The sequence below is a fragment of the Ipomoea triloba genome, chromosome 3 (genome assembly GCF_003576645.1).
Source record: "Ipomoea triloba cultivar NCNSP0323 chromosome 3, ASM357664v1".
NCBI classification, from domain to species: Eukaryota; Viridiplantae; Streptophyta; class Magnoliopsida; order Solanales; family Convolvulaceae; genus Ipomoea; species Ipomoea triloba.
The window spans coordinates 4263095-4281625 of record NC_044918.1 but is presented as its reverse complement, the minus strand read 5'-3'; the positions used below and the strand labels follow the sequence as shown (position 1 = coordinate 4281625).

At 36.0% G+C, this 18531-nt stretch overlaps 3 protein-coding genes and 1 pseudogene across 4 annotated transcripts; all 4 read right to left on the bottom strand.

Moving 5' to 3' along the window:
• Window positions 1–679: 679 nt before the first annotated feature.
• On the bottom strand, window positions 680–1246 carry LOC116012322 (disease resistance response protein 206-like). The gene has a single exon (XM_031251838.1). It carries the CDS (start codon window positions 1244–1246, stop codon window positions 680–682), a length of 567 nt encoding a protein of 188 aa, XP_031107698.1.
• Window positions 1247–3290: 2044 nt separating this feature from the next.
• On the bottom strand, window positions 3291–7373 carry LOC116014099 (probable serine/threonine-protein kinase PIX13). Of its 2 annotated transcripts, XM_031254095.1 has the most exons (7): window positions 7123–7218; window positions 6884–6983; window positions 6335–6672; window positions 5479–5614; window positions 5240–5382; window positions 4804–4927; window positions 3291–3764 (listed from the first exon to the last, which is right to left on the bottom strand). In XM_031254095.1, the coding sequence occupies exons 3-7, from the start codon at window positions 6626–6628 to the stop codon at window positions 3388–3390; spliced, it is 1074 nt and encodes a 357-aa protein (XP_031109955.1). In that variant the 5' UTR covers window positions 6629–6672; window positions 6884–6983; window positions 7123–7218; the 3' UTR covers window positions 3291–3387. The 2 variants fall into 2 exon arrangements, with proteins under 2 accessions (XP_031109955.1, XP_031109954.1); XM_031254094.1 differs by lacking the exon at window positions 6884–6983 and having other exon boundaries at window positions 7123–7373.
• Window positions 7374–8204: 831 nt separating this feature from the next.
• Window positions 8205–9306, bottom strand: LOC116014100 (probable serine/threonine-protein kinase CST). Its single transcript, XM_031254097.1, has 2 exons — window positions 9056–9306; window positions 8205–8605 (listed from the first exon to the last, which is right to left on the bottom strand). The coding sequence occupies exons 1-2, from the start codon at window positions 9141–9143 to the stop codon at window positions 8223–8225; spliced, it is 471 nt and encodes a 156-aa protein (XP_031109957.1). The 5' UTR covers window positions 9144–9306; the 3' UTR covers window positions 8205–8222.
• Window positions 9307–13304: 3998 nt separating this feature from the next.
• The window catches only part of LOC116014104, a 6485-nt pseudogene continuing 1258 nt past the window's right edge, over window positions 13305–18531 (bottom strand).

Sequence of the window (18531 nt, the reverse complement as noted above, 5' to 3'; positions counted from 1 at the left end):
TTGAGTAAGAATTAAATTTATTAAATTTAATAGTCGAGGACTTATTCATCAATTATACTATAGTGAAATGATCATTCTAGGTATTTACCCTTATGATGTTGGACTAAATTTAAAAGACTTATACTAGTTACTAGTAGAGTAGTAGACCATTTGCATCCCAACAATGTGATGAGATTATAATATTATGTGACATTGATGACGTATAAGATTTTTTTTTTGTAAAAAAAATAGATAAATGTCTAAGAAGTCTTCGAAAATCATTTCATGATATTAATGAAAGTAAATTTCATTAGGGGAGAGAATTTTTTTTACTAAGAATATAATCTACCAAATTTATTCAATTATATATTTATTTTTGTTGGTACTAGATTAAAAGTATGTTATAAATATAAGAAACTTGTCTCTATATGCATCCATTACTTAGAATAATAACACTATTTATCTATTAATAAGTTGACAGTGATAGTGGAGTTTTTTTGAAAGAAGAAAGAAAATTGCATGGATAAAAAGTGAATAATTGAAAATTTTGTGATGTGAAATTTTGAAGGTAAAAGAAGGTTACATGAGTCCGAATAGTCTATGTTGTAACAACTACAACACTAAAACTGAACTATGTATGAGGGACTCTGAGAGAGCTTTAATTTATTATGATGAAAACTGGGTTCAATTCCATAGTTAATTAGATGGAGGTCTTAGGAGTGCCATAAGGAGGCCAGTAGAGATAAAGATCTATTCTGTAAACAGACGCCACACCTTCCAGCTTCACCAGCGTGGAGGTTCCATAGCCCGTAACAAACAAGAAATCTCCGGTGCCGCCCACGACGGGGTGATCCGACGCCTCCGAAACGTGCGTTCCCCCCACGAAAGAGAGCGTCCCCTTGTACACGGTGGTGTTGAGACTGAACTTGACGGTGCTAACAGTCAACGACCCATCAAAGCGAGAAGCTATGGAAATTCCGTCCGCAGAGCCAACAACCTCTGAGTCTGGGTCCTGTGTTGCGGTTAAAACGTCTTGGAAGACGAGGAGGGAGCCGAAGGGGGTGCCGAGCGTGACGAGATCCCAGTCGCCTGGTAGGCCCTGGGTTACGAGGTATGCGGATTTGTTGAACGTGTCGTGTTGGTATATGGTGAAGTGTGCGGATTTGAATTTGGGTTGGTGGGGATCGGAGGTTGCCTGGTATGGGAGGAGGAGGGCTGGGAGAAGAAGGAGAAGGAGAGCATGATTGGAGTTTGCAGAGAAAGCCATTGGATTGAAGTTTGATGAATTACAGAAAGCTTAGCTAGCTTCAATTCCAGTGAGAGTAGCAGGATGTTTAATGACTATTTATACTGAAATCCAACCACTTTTCAGGGAGAATTTTGGCCTTTTTTATGTGCAGCCATCTTTAATTATGTAGTTATGCTCACTTTTTTTTTTTTTTAATAACCGGAGGAACTTATGGTCACTATATGAGAATATGTACTCATATAATTTGTGTGAGTCTGTCCAAGTTTATGAAAAAACTCTCTTAGCTAGCACTGATATGGTGAATGTTCAATTCTTACTAATAACATTTTGGAGGTAGGACTTTCCAGACTAGAGTTTGGGTCTTTAAACTCCCTAGATTGGAGATTGGACTTCCCTAAATAACGAAAATGTAGAGATGAATCCCTTGTAAGCAAATCAACTACAATGATTGATGTGGTGTTTGTTTGAGCAACTTGTGATTTACCTCCTCCAACGACTCTTGAGTAGAAGTTTTGAGAACTTAAAGATTAGTCTAACATAAGTCGTTAAGAAACTTAATGTATTAAAAAAAAAAAACAAATAAACAAACAAATCTCACTTTCTACCAGAGCATTGAGTAGCTCAACTTTGGTCACTCACAACTTCACAAGTTATGTGACAAAATTTGGTACTTGAAAGACTAGAAGTGGGAAAACTATAAGCATCATGTATCTATAGTGGAAATTTTTATAATTATTCACCAATAGTTAAAATTAAAGAATGCATTTTGTTTGAATTTAAATGTAAAATTAATAATAAAATTATACATTTATATTTTATATTGCATTGGACTCAGTGAAAATGACATTAATTAAACTTGTGAGGCTAACAAATATAATAATCACCTCTTAAATAAGTAAACATGATTCTGTCCCATCCATAAACAGTTAAATACTACGTATAAGCATCACTCCCCAGACGCCCACCAGCCGCCTGCCAGCCCGCCCGCCGCTTCCTGGTCACGTTTGTAAATAGAAACACAATTCTTAAATACATTGAGGTGTTTGGGAAATAGCTATTAGCAAATTAGTTTAGCGGATTTAGTTAATTGATATAATTAGTTAGTTGTTATTTCAAAAAAAAAAAGTCAGTTGTTGATGTTTGGTAAATTAATTGTTAACTGATAGTTATTACATATAAAATGATCTTTAAAGATATACTCTTTTTGTTCCATTTTATCTGTCCTACTTACTATTCATGGGTTAAACCAACTCTTTCTTCTTTGTTTATTTTCTTTATTATTCTTTTACATATTTTTAAATTTGATTTTTTGTGTTTAATAGTACTTTTAGTGTAGTTTCTAAATATATAAATTTTGTATATTAATACTAAATTTAATATTATAAAAAATTGAATTAAAAATAACTTCAGTCAAACCTCGTTAACCGAACCAAACACATAAAATGGGACGGAGGGAGTAATTTATTTTCTCAAAAAGTTGATCGAAAAAACTGTTTTGAGTAGCTTTTTTTAGCGTTTTAAAACAAAAAGTTATTAATCAAACACTTATATTGATTGTTTAACCAAGTCAAATAACTAATAATGGTTAAACACACTAAAATTGATTGATAAGGTAATTAACTATGCTATCAATCAGAGCGAATATTGTTTTTTATACTTGAGGGCATACACTCTTTGACTACAACAACAAAGGCAGTATTGAATAATTTGTTTTAGTGAACTTTATTAATACTTCTGTGACCATTGGATCAACTATTGGTCAAAGAGCAGATATTCTTGACTACAACAATGGCAACATAGGATCATTTAAAATTTAGGCTAAAATATCAATTTTTAGTCTTTTTTTTAAAGCATAGTCTATATTATAATTGTGCAATCAATTTTATCTCATATAATATTTTTATGGATCAATCTCAGCTTATATTTTTAATATTTCAATCAATTCAATCATTTTATTATTGATGTTACTAAGTCTTCGTTCCCTTTCAAGGGTGAATGAAGGTAGTGGTCATATTCGTCTTCGTTTTAAATGGTCTAAATCTAGACCGTACTCATGACTGTGTAAGGAGTAACTGGCTAAACAGTTGCATTATAACTCAATCAATTGAATATTTTTGCGAGTTTAAAGGATTTGATGGAGCATTTTCAAACACAAGTCCTTAGTTAATCCGTACATACTTTTTCCATTTCTTGGCGGATTTGCCATGTTTCTTGGCTCTTGGTTTCCCCTTGATAGCTTCAATCTCCTTCAAACTCTCCACCACTTCTTCCATTGAAGGCCGCATCTGAGGTAGAGATCGTAGGCATCTAAGAGTAAGTTGAGCAGCCTTCAAAGCTGCTTCTGAAGAATACTGCCCTTCCATCCGAACATCCATTATGGATTTCACCTTCATTTCTTGAGAAAGCATGGGCTTTACCCAATCCACCAGCCTCTGCTGCCCGCTCGGTCGCTTAGGGTCCAATGCTCGTAACCCTGTCATGATCTCGAGCAAGACAACGCCAAAGCAATACACATCGCTCTTCACATATAGATGACCTGTGCATGCCAAAATGATGCATATATGCTTCAATCAGTACGTTTAGTTTTGTTGTGAATGTTCCCCTTCTCTCATGTTGCAGTCAAGCAAGTATGTAGCAACTTAAAGACTGTGATGGAAAAGACAGGCTGTTGAGGGCAACTCCAGCCAAATTAGTTAGGCTATTGACTTTGTAACTACGGGGTGCCTTTTTTCCCAAATTTGCACAAATAGGAAGTTTTGGATCCAATTTGTTTCTATGGGGCGTAGGCCTCCCAAAAGGTAACGGAGGCGTGCAAAGGTTTCCTCGGGCCGGATGTACAAGTTTGTCTCCCAACCATAGTGGTCTATTGGTCGGGGAAATGACAGAAATGTGACAAAATATAGGGCAGCTGATGAAAATAGGAACTTTTTGAAAAGTTGACAAAATTAGGAAATATGAGTTTGGGAAATGTGTGTGGCGTCAGACACGCATTTCCCAAACTCGGATGACTTTAATTTCTTTTTTTTCGAAATACGAAATTAAACGCATTTCGGAAATGCGTATGATGTAAGTTTCTATTTTTGTCAGCTGCCCTATATTTTGTCACATTTATGTCATTTTCCCTCTATTGGCCTTCTTGGTTTGAGCCGGTCAACTATGATTCTATGAATAACATAAGCTGATTTACCTCCTTATGGTCCTTTGCCAGCTAAGATCACAAGGCGAAGGCAGGAGTTATCCAGTGCACACCATCGGGTAGTGGCGGCAGGTTTCTCTCATCACTCAAAAAGAAAAAAAAAGAGACAAATTTCCAATGTTCATGCACCCAAACTCCCCAAGTATGGAGAAGTGAAAAAGTTCCCTTTTTTTGTGTGGAAAGTTTGAGGCTTTGAAACCTTCTTTTTACCACCCATATGCATCAAAACAACTGAGGAAGAATTTTTGAAATCACTTGACAAGTTGGTGTTCATCAGTGGTGATTGACTGCAGGATTTTAACTACTAGGTTCAAAAAAAAAATGGAGTCACCACTCACCACTGTTAGGTTAGCTACTAAGACTCAATGCGTGTACTCACCCGTTTCAACATATTCAGGTGCAGCATAACCGTGTGTACCCAATACTCGAGTTGTAACGTGAGAATTTTCACCCGGCGGCCCTAGTTTAGCTAACCCAAAATCTGATATTTTTGCATTGTAATTCTACAGGCAAAAAAGGCAGAAAATAAAAAAGTTCAAAACAAAAAAAATCAAAATTTCCACCCACAGGCAACAGCATTCATTGTTTCACTTGCACTTGCTTAAAAAAGGACATTAAAAGCAGAAACTTTACTGGCATGATGCAATTACTACTTATATATATATGCACAACATTTGACAGTAAACTACATACATCACATTGTACAGAAATCACCAGATTTTAGTTATGTGGAGGATAATTGGTCCTAAGAGCATGAAAGTTTGTCTTCTTGTTTGTATAAATACGAATTGTTACATGGAAAATTATATACTTACCTCATCGAGAAGAATGTTGGAGGCCTTGAAATCCCTGTATATGACTTTCGTTTCTGAGGTATGCAGAAAAGCTAGGCCACGGGCTGCTCCTATGGCAATATTTAGCCGCAAATCCCAGGAGAGTGCTTCAGTAGCTCCAACTCCTAAAAACAGAGAAACGTCAAAACAGTGCACCACTATATATATATATATATATATATAATGTCACGTTTGCTAAAAATCTTCAACAAATGTCTTACTTCTGAAAAGGTGGTTTTCTAAGCTCCCTTTCTGCATATATTCATAGACAAGTAGCAGTTCATTATCTTCCCAACAGTACCCTATTAGCTTAACCAGGTTAGGATGTGAAAGCATCCCTAAGAAGCTCACTTCTGACTGTATTTCAAATGGAATGAATATAATCATTTAGAACAACTGATCCATCCATCAAAAGGAAAAGAACTGATTAGATAAAGTGATAAGCTCAGCTTATACAAACACTAAAGTAAACCAAAAAGAATTACTAGGCCATTACATCATAAAAATAGGAATGAACAAGGTGGCAGTCTTGGGATTATGCCCAAAGTGGAGGGCAGATCCTTGTGCGCACCAGCATTTGACCTTGTCTGCTAAGCCACTAAGTTATCATGATTTACATCCTCCAAATGCTCTATCGGGCTAGGGTGTGGGGGGGCCTTGGGGTTGAGGAATTAACCGTTTGGGACAAGGAATGAACAAGGTGGCAGTGTGAGGATTATGCCCAAAGTGGCGGGCATATCCCATGTGCGCACTGACATTTGGATCTGTCTGCTGAGCTACTAAGTTACTGTGATTTACATCCTCCCAAATACTCTGTCGGGCCGAGGTGTGGGGGCCCTTGGGGTTGAGGAATTAACCTGTTGGGACAAGGAATGAACAAAGTGGTAGTGTGGGGATTATGCCCAAAGTGCCGGGCAGATCCCTTGTGCACACTGGCATTTGGCTCTGTCTACTGAGCCACTAAGTTACCGAGATTTACATCCTCCCAAATACTCTGTCGGGCAGGGTGGGGGGGCCTTTGGGGTTGGGGAATTAACCTTTCGGGATAAGGAATGAGCAAAATGTGTATTGCAGTACCTGCCACTCCTCAAATCCTTGTGTACTTTGAGGGTTCAATTTTTTGATAGCAACAACCATTCCAGTGCCAAGTTTAGATGGTGCAAGTGTGTTTTCATCAACCCATCCTTTGAACACTGTCCCAAAACCTCCTATCCCCAGGACCACGTCAGACTTGAAATTCCCAGTGGCCACTTTCAAATCAGCCAAACTGTAAACCTTCAAATTTGGTTTAGGCAAAATCTCTCCACTGGCATTATTTGTGTCTTCACTCTCTGCTGCTGAAAGCCTTATATAGCCAGCAATTCTGCTCATTGCCCAAAATGCAGTAGAGCCTACACTGCAGCTTGTCAATGCCCCTTTACACAATACATTAATGTTAAAGATCAAGCAGCTATGGCTTTTAACTCAAGAAAGAGCAAAAAGTAAAAATAGAAATATTGTCCATGGGGCTGCATAAAGACTAAGGAAAGAACAGAAATTCACATTAAGTGTTCAAGTTAGAATTCTCCATCAAAACAACAACCAAAACTTAAAAGATAAGTTGTTGACTTAGCAACACAATATTACAAGTTCGATTGAGCGATATATTGACCTTCTTCGTTTGAGTCTGTCGGGGCAATCTACACTGATTTATCTCTTTCACTGGCTGGATAATCCAGTACACACCCTAGGACAGTGGTTGCGGTTTCCCAAAAAGATCATAATGTAAAGCACAATCAAATTGCAAACAAACCATTAACTGTAAAAGATGTTTCCTTACTTTTCTTGATAAAGAAGATTACATAGAAAAGGTACTAGCTAGCTACCTGGAGCGAAAGGCCAGCATGAAGAGCTCTGGGGAACTGTGGTGCCAGTGTTAGCGTCAGCAGCCTTCCATCCGAAGCAATTCCCCATTGATTACACTGATGTGCTAATAGCTCAGAAACCAAACAAGAAATAGAAGTCGTATGGAGAAACAGACAGACATCGTTGACTATAAAAGGGGAGTCTTGATTTTCAATGGGAAAACATACCACATTTTTCTTTGTAAGTTCGACTTTTTTCCCCAAAAAGAGAAGTTAATTTCTTGGAAATGTTCAATATAGCAGTGTCGGTCTGGTTTGCTTCCATATCACTTTAATTCCCAACTTAATGGTTTCTTTCATCCAACTTTTCATGTACAGGCTACTAGGGTGTGCATTCGGTTAACCGAACCGTTTTAACCGAACCGAATTAACCGAAATTTTAAAACCTTTAACTGTTAACCGAACCGAAGTATGTGTTACCGAATTAACCGAACCGAAATTTTTTTCGGTTAATCGATCGGTTAACTGATTAACCGAACTTTTTAAACCTAAAATATAAAATTCTAAAAATAACACCTAAAATAATAAATTCAATTAAAATAAAATATAAATCATCCATAACTTCAAATATTCAAGCATCCATAACTTCAAATCTTCAATCTAATTAGTATTTAGTATTTATATTTAATTATTTATCTATATATATTAAAATTCGGTTAACCGTTCGGTTAATTCGGTTAACCGACCTTTCGAACCGAATTAACCGTTAACCGAAGTTTCAAGATTCCTTTAACCATTAACCGAACCGAATTTTCGGTTCGGTTAATGGTTAACCGAAATTTTCGGTTCGGTCGGTTAACCAAAAAATTTCGGTAAATTACACACCCCTACAGGCTACAGCTCACTCAAAAGATAAAGAGGTGTAATTGGATGGAAAGTTACGTCCCTTTTAGTTGTGACAGCTTAACTCGGTTTCTGCGATCACTATTTCCCTTCTTACGAGTCTTCCTAATCTTTTCCTNTGGCATTTGGCTCTGTCTACTGAGCCACTAAGTTACCGAGATTTACATCCTCCCAAATACTCTGTCGGGCAGGGTGGGGGGGCCTTTGGGGTTGGGGAATTAACCTTTCGGGATAAGGAATGAGCAAAATGTGTATTGCAGTACCTGCCACTCCTCAAATCCTTGTGTACTTTGAGGGTTCAATTTTTTGATAGCAACAACCATTCCAGTGCCAAGTTTAGATGGTGCAAGTGTGTTTTCATCAACCCATCCTTTGAACACTGTCCCAAAACCTCCTATCCCCAGGACCACGTCAGACTTGAAATTCCCAGTGGCCACTTTCAAATCAGCCAAACTGTAAACCTTCAAATTTGGTTTAGGCAAAATCTCTCCACTGGCATTATTTGTGTCTTCACTCTCTGCTGCTGAAAGCCTTATATAGCCAGCAATTCTGCTCATTGCCCAAAATGCAGTAGAGCCTACACTGCAGCTTGTCAATGCCCCTTTACACAATACATTAATGTTAAAGATCAAGCAGCTATGGCTTTTAACTCAAGAAAGAGCAAAAAGTAAAAATAGAAATATTGTCCATGGGGCTGCATAAAGACTAAGGAAAGAACAGAAATTCACATTAAGTGTTCAAGTTAGAATTCTCCATCAAAACAACAACCAAAACTTAAAAGATAAGTTGTTGACTTAGCAACACAATATTACAAGTTCGATTGAGCGATATATTGACCTTCTTCGTTTGAGTCTGTCGGGGCAATCTACACTGATTTATCTCTTTCACTGGCTGGATAATCCAGTACACACCCTAGGACAGTGGTTGCGGTTTCCCAAAAAGATCATAATGTAAAGCACAATCAAATTGCAAACAAACCATTAACTGTAAAAGATGTTTCCTTACTTTTCTTGATAAAGAAGATTACATAGAAAAGGTACTAGCTAGCTACCTGGAGCGAAAGGCCAGCATGAAGAGCTCTGGGGAACTGTGGTGCCAGTGTTAGCGTCAGCAGCCTTCCATCCGAAGCAATTCCCCATTGATTACACTGATGTGCTAATAGCTCAGAAACCAAACAAGAAATAGAAGTCGTATGGAGAAACAGACAGACATCGTTGACTATAAAAGGGGAGTCTTGATTTTCAATGGGAAAACATACCACATTTTTCTTTGTAAGTTCGACTTTTTTCCCCAAAAAGAGAAGTTAATTTCTTGGAAATGTTCAATATAGCAGTGTCGGTCTGGTTTGCTTCCATATCACTTTAATTCCCAACTTAATGGTTTCTTTCATCCAACTTTTCATGTACAGGCTACTAGGGTGTGCATTCGGTTAACCGAACCGTTTTAACCGAACCGAATTAACCGAAATTTTAAAACCTTTAACTGTTAACCGAACCGAAGTATGTGTTACCGAATTAACCGAACCGAAATTTTTTTCGGTTAATCGATCGGTTAACTGATTAACCGAACTTTTTAAACCTAAAATATAAAATTCTAAAAATAACACCTAAAATAATAAATTCAATTAAAATAAAATATAAATCATCCATAACTTCAAATATTCAAGCATCCATAACTTCAAATCTTCAATCTAATTAGTATTTAGTATTTATATTTAATTATTTATCTATATATATTAAAATTCGGTTAACCGTTCGGTTAATTCGGTTAACCGACCTTTCGAACCGAATTAACCGTTAACCGAAGTTTCAAGATTCCTTTAACCATTAACCGAACCGAATTTTCGGTTCGGTTAATGGTTAACCGAAATTTTCGGTTCGGTCGGTTAACCAAAAAATTTCGGTAAATTACACACCCCTACAGGCTACAGCTCACTCAAAAGATAAAGAGGTGTAATTGGATGGAAAGTTACGTCCCTTTTAGTTGTGACAGCTTAACTCGGTTTCTGCGATCACTATTTCCCTTCTTACGAGTCTTCCTAATCTTTTCCTCATGGGAGCTTTGGCCGGTAATCAAACAGTTTAAAACTTTTCTGAATATTTAAAGGTGGAAAAATTGTTTTCTCAATTTTTGACTTAAGGTTCGAGTCAATAAGAATCACACCTAATCATGTTCTCTTGGTAAATAATTGTTAGCTTTAGCTAATTGGGTTAGAAGTTATGATTAGTTGATAACAATAGTTGATTATAGAAAGGTATTTGGTGCTCACCAAAAAAAATAGAAAGGTATTTGGTAATAACTGATAGTTGTTTGGTATAATTTCTTTTCTTAAAAAACATGTTGTTTTGAGTAGTCTTTTCAATTTTAGTATTTTGGAGTTACAAAAAGCTTATTAATCCAACATTTATATTGATTTTTTAATCAAATCAAAATTGACTAACTAATTATTTACCAAATAGAACCAATATCAAGGAAAGTAAATCTCATCTAAAGAAAATATGAAAAAGTGTCAAATAGGCCACTGAACTTATCGTGTTTGTGCAATTGGGTTATTAAAATTAAAAAGTGTGTAATTCAACCATCAAACAAGTAAAATTTGTGCAATTGGACCATTTTTACAAAAATTTTCTGGTAAGATTCAATTATATTACTAACATATATGTATTAAGAGTGGCATTTTCTTCTACCATATTAGTTGGGAGTCAATATTGAAATGTTTTTAACTCAAATTGAATTAAAATTTTTTGTAAAAATGGTCCAATTGCACAAATTTTGCTTGTTTGATAGTTGAATTGCACACTTTTTAAGTTCAATAGCCCAATTGCACAAAAGCAACAAGTTCAGTGGTCTATTTGACACTTTTTCCAAGAAAATAAAATTCTTTTTTTCAAATAACGAAAAATCTATCAAATTTAATCAATTACGTATTTATCATTTTTGGTGTCAAATTAAAAGTCTTTTATAAATATTTTTAAAAATTGTCTTTTCATCATTATCATTGTTTATCAAAGAAATGTATATTCAAGTACATAGTTAAAGTTTTCAGTAATCTAATTTACAATATAATTCATTACGTATGGGTATATGTAGTATTATATATAACTTGATTTTAATTTTTGGGTACTTAATTAATTTTATGATTTGGTGATCTTTTTATACATACGTATTGTTTTGTATTTTGAATATTCTTGTTAAACTCTCAATAATTAATTTACAAGTAATTTATTAAACTCACAATTATTTGTTATGGTTTTTTAATATATGCATATAGTAAGTGTTATAAGTATTTTATTTATGGCCATTAAAATATAAGCCTCTCCATTTTCCTTCCATTCATTTCATTGTTTATGTTAAAGAATTGAAAATTGTATGGGTGTGTATATATTGATGATGAAGGCTCAATGAAAGTATCTTGGAGGTCTGGGTGATCCTGTGTTCTTCCTTTTCTTTACCTCTTTACATTTCATTATCATATATATAATCTATTATTGGCAATTATCGTGCAACCATCACACGAGAACTGAGCTAAATGAAAGACCAAAATTATAACAGTAAGAATATATTAAGAATTATTAAAAATTTCTTAGGATGTTTAAATGAACAGAACATGTTAATTAATTTTCCAAGTAATTTAATAGTGTTATTTCCAAGTCTATCATGTTAGTATTCGCTTTGGTAATTATTTGGGATATACATTTGGAGCAGATGCATGTGAAGACTGATTTTCTGCATGGTGATCTAGATGAGCAGATTTTTATGAAGCAACATGAAGGGTTTGTTAAACCCGGATGTGAGCATATGATTGGTAGGCTTAAGAGATCATCATATGAGCTTAAACATGCTCCACGGCAGTGGTGCAAGCGGTTTGGTTCTTACATGATTCAATTGGTTACACACGTTGTGAGTATGATTGTTATGTCTATGTTAAGTAGTACATTGGTGATTGTTCTTTTATTTTTTTGTTACTTTATGTGAATGATATGTTGATTGTTACTAAGAGTATGAATGATATTACTGCATTGAAAGCTTTGCTGAGCTATGAATTTGATATGCAAGACTTAAGAGTTGCACAAAAAATTCTTGGCATGGAAGTCCACAAAGATAGAGGTGCAAGAAAATTATGGCTAACTCAACAAAGTTATATTGAGAAGGTTCATGACAGGTTTGGGATGAGTAAGTTCAAATTGGTTAGCACTCCATTGGCTAATCATTTTAAGCTCTCATCTAATCAGTGTCCCTAAACAGTTAGTGAGATTGAAGATATGACAAAGGTTCCTTATACCATTGGAATTGATTGCTTAATGTATGCGATGGTTTGTACTTGACTTGATTTGACTCATGTTATTAGCCAAGTTAGTAAGTACATGCTCTGGTACCAATTGATGGATCTTAGCGTTGCATTATGCTTACTTCCTAGAGGGTCATCCATCCTGTGATTGTTGTAAGTTAAGCATACTTAATTACAGAGTCTTGTGGCTATCCGGTTGATATATCTTACTTAAAACTAGGTGATAAGTAGGTGGACATTAACCATTTAACCACATCTCTCCATGATAAGTCACACACAACGCCACGTCTCGAATCGTGCAAGGCTGAACTCGGCCAACGCCCAACAGTCTATTGTAGATTTGTCTATAACTAAAGCATAATACATGGTTCATGTAACTAAGGAAGCTAAAGAGGCTTTGTGGCTTTCATATTTGATTAAAGAATTGGGTATTGAGCAATGTAGAGTTAAGTTACATTGTGATAGTTAGTGTCATCTTTTTTGCTAAAAATCAAGTATATAATTTCATAACTATTGATATAAGGTTTATACATACATACATATATATATATATATATATATATATATATATATGGACAAGACTGGACCGGTCCAAATCGATTCGGCTTGGACTAGACTTTGTGCTATTCTGTTTGTTTTTACATCAGAGTGAAAATTACAAAATTAAATACCATGAATATTATTAATGTTGCATCTCCTAAATATACGGAGCATATACGTAGTGTTGAGCAGAAGTTAAGAAAAAACAAATCTATATACATTAAAAAGTCTCTCTTGTGTTCTATCTATATTCTCTCTACAAACTCTAACACTTTCTCAAATTCTAGAAATATTCACCGTTGTAGCAGTAGTCTATTTGATTGTTCTCAAATATATTGTTGTAAACCATTATATCTTGAAAAATGGATACTTCAACGCTTCTAGCACACTCAGAGGAAGCAAATCAATTTTTTTTAAAAAACGTATGAATCGCGTGCCTTTGAATTAACCCTTTCAGAAATTACCACACCAATTTCGAAAAAGAAAAATTAATATTCGATTTATTTCAAATTATTAGAAAAAAATTCCAACCATGCATGGCAACACCTTCAATCTTACATATTATATACAGTCGCAGATGTCTATCTTCTGGGTCCACCTAGGTGGGATGTGTATTGCAATAAGATGAAGAAGGATACTGAGATCAGCTGCTGCTTTTTTATTTTGAGTCTTTTGATTTCTTCCCTTCCATGGTTTCAATTTCTTCCAATATCTCCACCACTTCTCTCATTGAAGGCCGCTTCCCAGGTTCATTTTCCAGGCATCTCAGAGCAAGCTGAGCAGCCTGCAATGCTGCCTTTGTAGAGTATTGGCCTTCCATTCGAGCATCCATTATAGACTTCAACTTCTTTTTCTGAGAGAGCATGGGTTTCTTCCAATCAACCAAATTTTGCTGCTCATTAGGTCGCTTTAAATCAATTGCTCGCAAGCCGGTTAACATCTCAAGTAGGACAACACCGAAGCCATACACATCGCTCTTCACATATAGATAACCTATAAATATCATGAAAATAACAATTCAATATCGAATTTTAGATTCATATATTTAGCGATTACATCACATACTCTGCACTTCTATCATGCATTAAAAACCACCACTCACCCGTTTTAACATATTCAGGTGCAGCATAACCGTATGTACCCATTACTGGAGTTGTAACGTGCGAGTTCCCCTCCAAAGGCCCCAATTTAGCTAAGCCAAAATCTGCTATTTTTGCATTGTAATTCTACAAATAGAAGAAATCAAGCCCGGTTGCACAAAATTCAAGAACTTAAAAAAAAAACACACACACATACACATGCCTCTGTTGTCTATGAATTAGAAGTAGAAAGCTTGTTGGGTGAAGCAGATATAAAATATTGTAATGGCTCAAGTGTTGATAGAATGTTACCCCATCAAGAAGAATGTTAGAGGCCTTGAAATCCCTATAGATAATTTCCATTTCTGAAGTATGCAGAAACGCTAGGCCCCGGGCCGCTCCTATTGCAATTTTGAGCCGCAAATCCCAGGAAAGGATGGTCCCACGTCCTTAAAAAAACAAGAAAACACTGAATCAATGCATCATTTCTTAGAAAAAATGCCAGCAGGCCTATACATACACTTCTAGCTTAGCTTACTTCTGAAAAGGTGGTTTTCCAAGCTTCCCTTGGCCAAAAATTCATACACAAGTAGAAGTTGCTCATCTTCCCAACAGTACCCCATCAGCTTAATCACATTAGGATGTGAAAGCCTTCCCAAGAAGTTCACTTCTGACTGTATATAGAGCACCCAAAACAAAATTTCAGACAGAATTAACATGTTTACTGTCACAGAAAAATATTATAGTACCTGCCACTCTTGAAATCCTTGAAAACTGTCGGGATTCAGTTTCTTGATAGCAACACACATCCTACACAAAGATTTAGATGGCGCAAGAGTCTTTCCATTGACCCACCCTTTAAACACTGTTCCGAAACCTCCCGACCCCAAGATCATCTCAGACCCAAATTTATTTGTGGCAGCCTTCAGATCAGCAAAACTATACGTCTTCAAATTTGGTGAAGGCAAACAGTGTTCTGATCCTCGTTTCACAGATGTGCCGTCCAGGTCTCCAATCCTCACTACTCTCGACAACTGGCTGCTGCTTTTAGTTTTTGGTGTCTCTATATATATGCAAAACACATTCGACATAAGCAGTTATGGTTTTTGCTTTCCGAGTGTTATAATAATAGTAATAATGGTAATTTTGTGTCTTTACTCGTAGCTCCTGAAAGCTGGCTGTAGCCAGAAGTTCTGCTTTTGGCCCAAAATGTAGTGTTGCCATAGTTGTTACTTCTCGATATCCCTATATGCAAAACATTAATGTTAAAACATACCTAATTACGGATAAAAACCAACAATTTGTATAGGTTACACCTATGGAGAACTACAATAAACATAAGTACATAACTTGAAATTTTCATTAATCAACAAAAGCAAGCTAAGGTTTCTTGAAAAGAAGCAAGAGCATGCTGAAGATGTTTGAATTGATTTCTCTTTCTACTTCAATTCTACCAATTTCAACAATCAAACTTCTCGACAACGTAACAGAAATCAAATCAAGCCTTCATGTTTGAATGGCTCTCTCAAACCTACAACCAACACTTCTTCCTAACTTAAACAACCAAACAAACGAGAACATAAAGTGAAAATACGCAGTAAACTAAATCACATACGATAAAAGGTGGAAGAAAGTAGTACCAGGAGCAGAAGAAGAAGGTGAGGAGATGCTGGAAGAAGAAGAGGAGGTCGAGTTGGTGTCAGAAGCCTTGGATCCACAGAGACAACAGATATTCCCCATTGACTCTAACCTGCTGCTGTGCTAGAGAAAAAGGTTGGTTGGTTTTTCACAGGCAAAACAGACAAACTTTTCTTCATTGCTAGGCTGGACTTTATTTGAAGATGACAACAAATAAAAAATAGTTTTAGTTAATTTCTTGGAATTACTAAATTCGTGTGTGAATAGTGAATAGGAAGTGGGTTGAATTGAAATTCCAAAGACAAGAAGTTTCTGAGAAATCATAATTCACAATTAAATTTGATGTTGACAGGCTTCCCAACAAGCTTCCTAATTAATTGTGCATTTCCTCTACTAGTAAAACATATAATATCTAGGATGGTGGAAGAAATTTAAGGAAAATCAGCCTCTAGTTCAGATTCAGCCGCACATGGTAGATCCCAAAAGAAGAATGCTTTAATGAATCTTGAAACAAAAGATGGAATCTCAGTTATTTGAAAAGATTGAAGATAACACAAATGGTTTACAATATGGGGGCAAGAGTCTATACAAAATTTTGCAAAAAAAAATAAAAACTACAAATTAAAGTAGAAATTCTGAAAATGATGATGATTTGTTTTAATATTACAACAAAGTATGAAACAATTAACACTTAAACAGACTGTTGAGTGCAGCACCTTAAATAAGAATGCTGGGATCTGCTGCTTTTTATCCATTTCGGTCTCTCCTTCTTGGCAGGTTGACCATGTTTTGTTTTACTCTTCTTACCTCCCTTCATAGCTTCAATCTCTTTCAGATTCTCCAGGACTTGTTCCATTGAAGGCCGGTTCTCAGGTCGGGATTCTAGGCATCTGAGAGTAAGTTGAGCAGCCTGCAGCTCTGCTTCTGAAGAATATTGGCCTTCCATCTTAACATCCATTATAGATTTCAGCTTCCCTTCTTCAGAGAGCATAGGCTTTACCCAATCCACCAGCCAACGCTGCCCACTGGGTCGCTTATAATCCAGTGCTCTCAAGCCTGTCAACATCTCAAGCAGGAAAACACCAAAGCAATACACATCGCTTTTCACATATAGATAACCTGCACAGCCCAAAACTTTTTGGTTAAGAATATTCTCCTTCTCTATTGCACTCAAGCAACTAGCAAATGATGACAAGGACAAAAATTTTTTTACTCCAATAAAAATATATAAATTTTTATTTTATGGTCAGTTAGTATGTATTGGAGTCGCCAATACTATGGTCTATGGGCTCAAAACAAACACTAACCTGTTTCAAGGTATTCAGGTGCAATATAACCCTCTGTGCCCAATACTCGAGTTGTAACGTGTGAATTCTCACTTGAAGGCACTAGTTTAGCTAAGCCAAAATCTGATATTTTTGCATTATAATTCTACAAGCAAAAGCCGCAGAAAAATCAAGAATCTTGAAATAAAAATAAGAAATCAAATGAACCACACACCCGTAGCAAACATTGTTTTTCACATTCCCTATTGGCTATTCACTATTGCCTATGAAAAAAGGGAATTAGAAGTAGCAATTTTACTGGCACGATGCAATCATGCAATTGCCTATATATATGCACATCATTTGACAGTAAAGTACATGCATCACATTGTACACAATTTACCAGCGTTTAGTTTCAAGAAGGATTGGTCCTTAGAGCATTAAAGTTTCTCATGTTACAATGACCAGTAATAGTAATATGTAACGTTACATAGGATAGCAGATGCTTACACCTCATCAAGAAGAATGTTGGAGGACTTCAAATCCCTGCATATAACTTGCCTTTCGGAGCAATGCAGAAAAGCAAGGCCACGGGCTACACCTATAGCAATATTTAGCCGCAAGTCCCATGAAAGTGCTTCAAGATCTACGTTTTCTAAACACAGAGAAACATGAGTATAGTACACCACTATATATTGTCATCTTTGCAGAAAACCTTCAATAAATGTCTTACTTCTGAAAAGATGGTTTTCTAAGCTCCCATTCTGCATATATTCATAGACAAGTAGAAGATTATTATATTCTCAACAGTATCCCAGTAGCTTAATGAGGTTAGGATGTGAAAACATTCCTAACAATTTCACTTCTGACTGTACATCAAATGTAATGAATGCAATCGTTTAGAACATCCAACAAAACATAATGAAGGAAAAGAACGGATGAGACAAAACTCGGCTTACACAAGCCAGATAACGGTAGAAGATAATCTAAAGAGAATCTACTATCAGTACCTGCCACTCCTCAAATCCTTGCAAACTTCCAGGGTTCAATTTCTTGATAGCAACAATCATCCCACTGCCGGGTTTAGATGGTGCAAGCGTGTTCTCATCAACCCATCCTTTAAACACTGTCCCAAAACCTCCTGTCCCCAAGACCATGTCATGATTAAAATTACTGGTGACCACCTTCAATTCAGCCAAACTGTAAACCTTCAAATTTGGTGTAGGCAAAATTGTTCCATTCGCATTTGAGTCTTCACTCTCAGCCGAACTGTAAATCTCCAAATTTGGTGTAGGTCGACATTTTCCATTGGCATTTCCACCTTCACTCTCTGCTGCTGAAAGCTGTCTATAGCCACCAATTCTGCTCAGTGCATAAAATGCAGTAGAGCCTTTATTGTTGCTTGGCAATGCCCCTATATGCAAAATATTACAGACAGTAATGTAAAAGATCAAGTATTTATGGCTTTTAACTCAAAAGAACAAGCCACAACATAGAAATCTCGACTTTCCAATTTGGAAGTTGCAACAGCTTCACTTGGTTTCTCCAATGACTATTCCCTATTCTTGGAATCTTTTGAGAACCAACTAGGCATAACAACACTTACTCTTAAAAAGCCTTTCTTGTTGCTTGTCAATGCCTCTATATGCAAAATATCAATGTAAAAGATCAAGTTTTATGGCATTTAACTCAAAGAAAAAAAAAAAAAAAAAAAAAA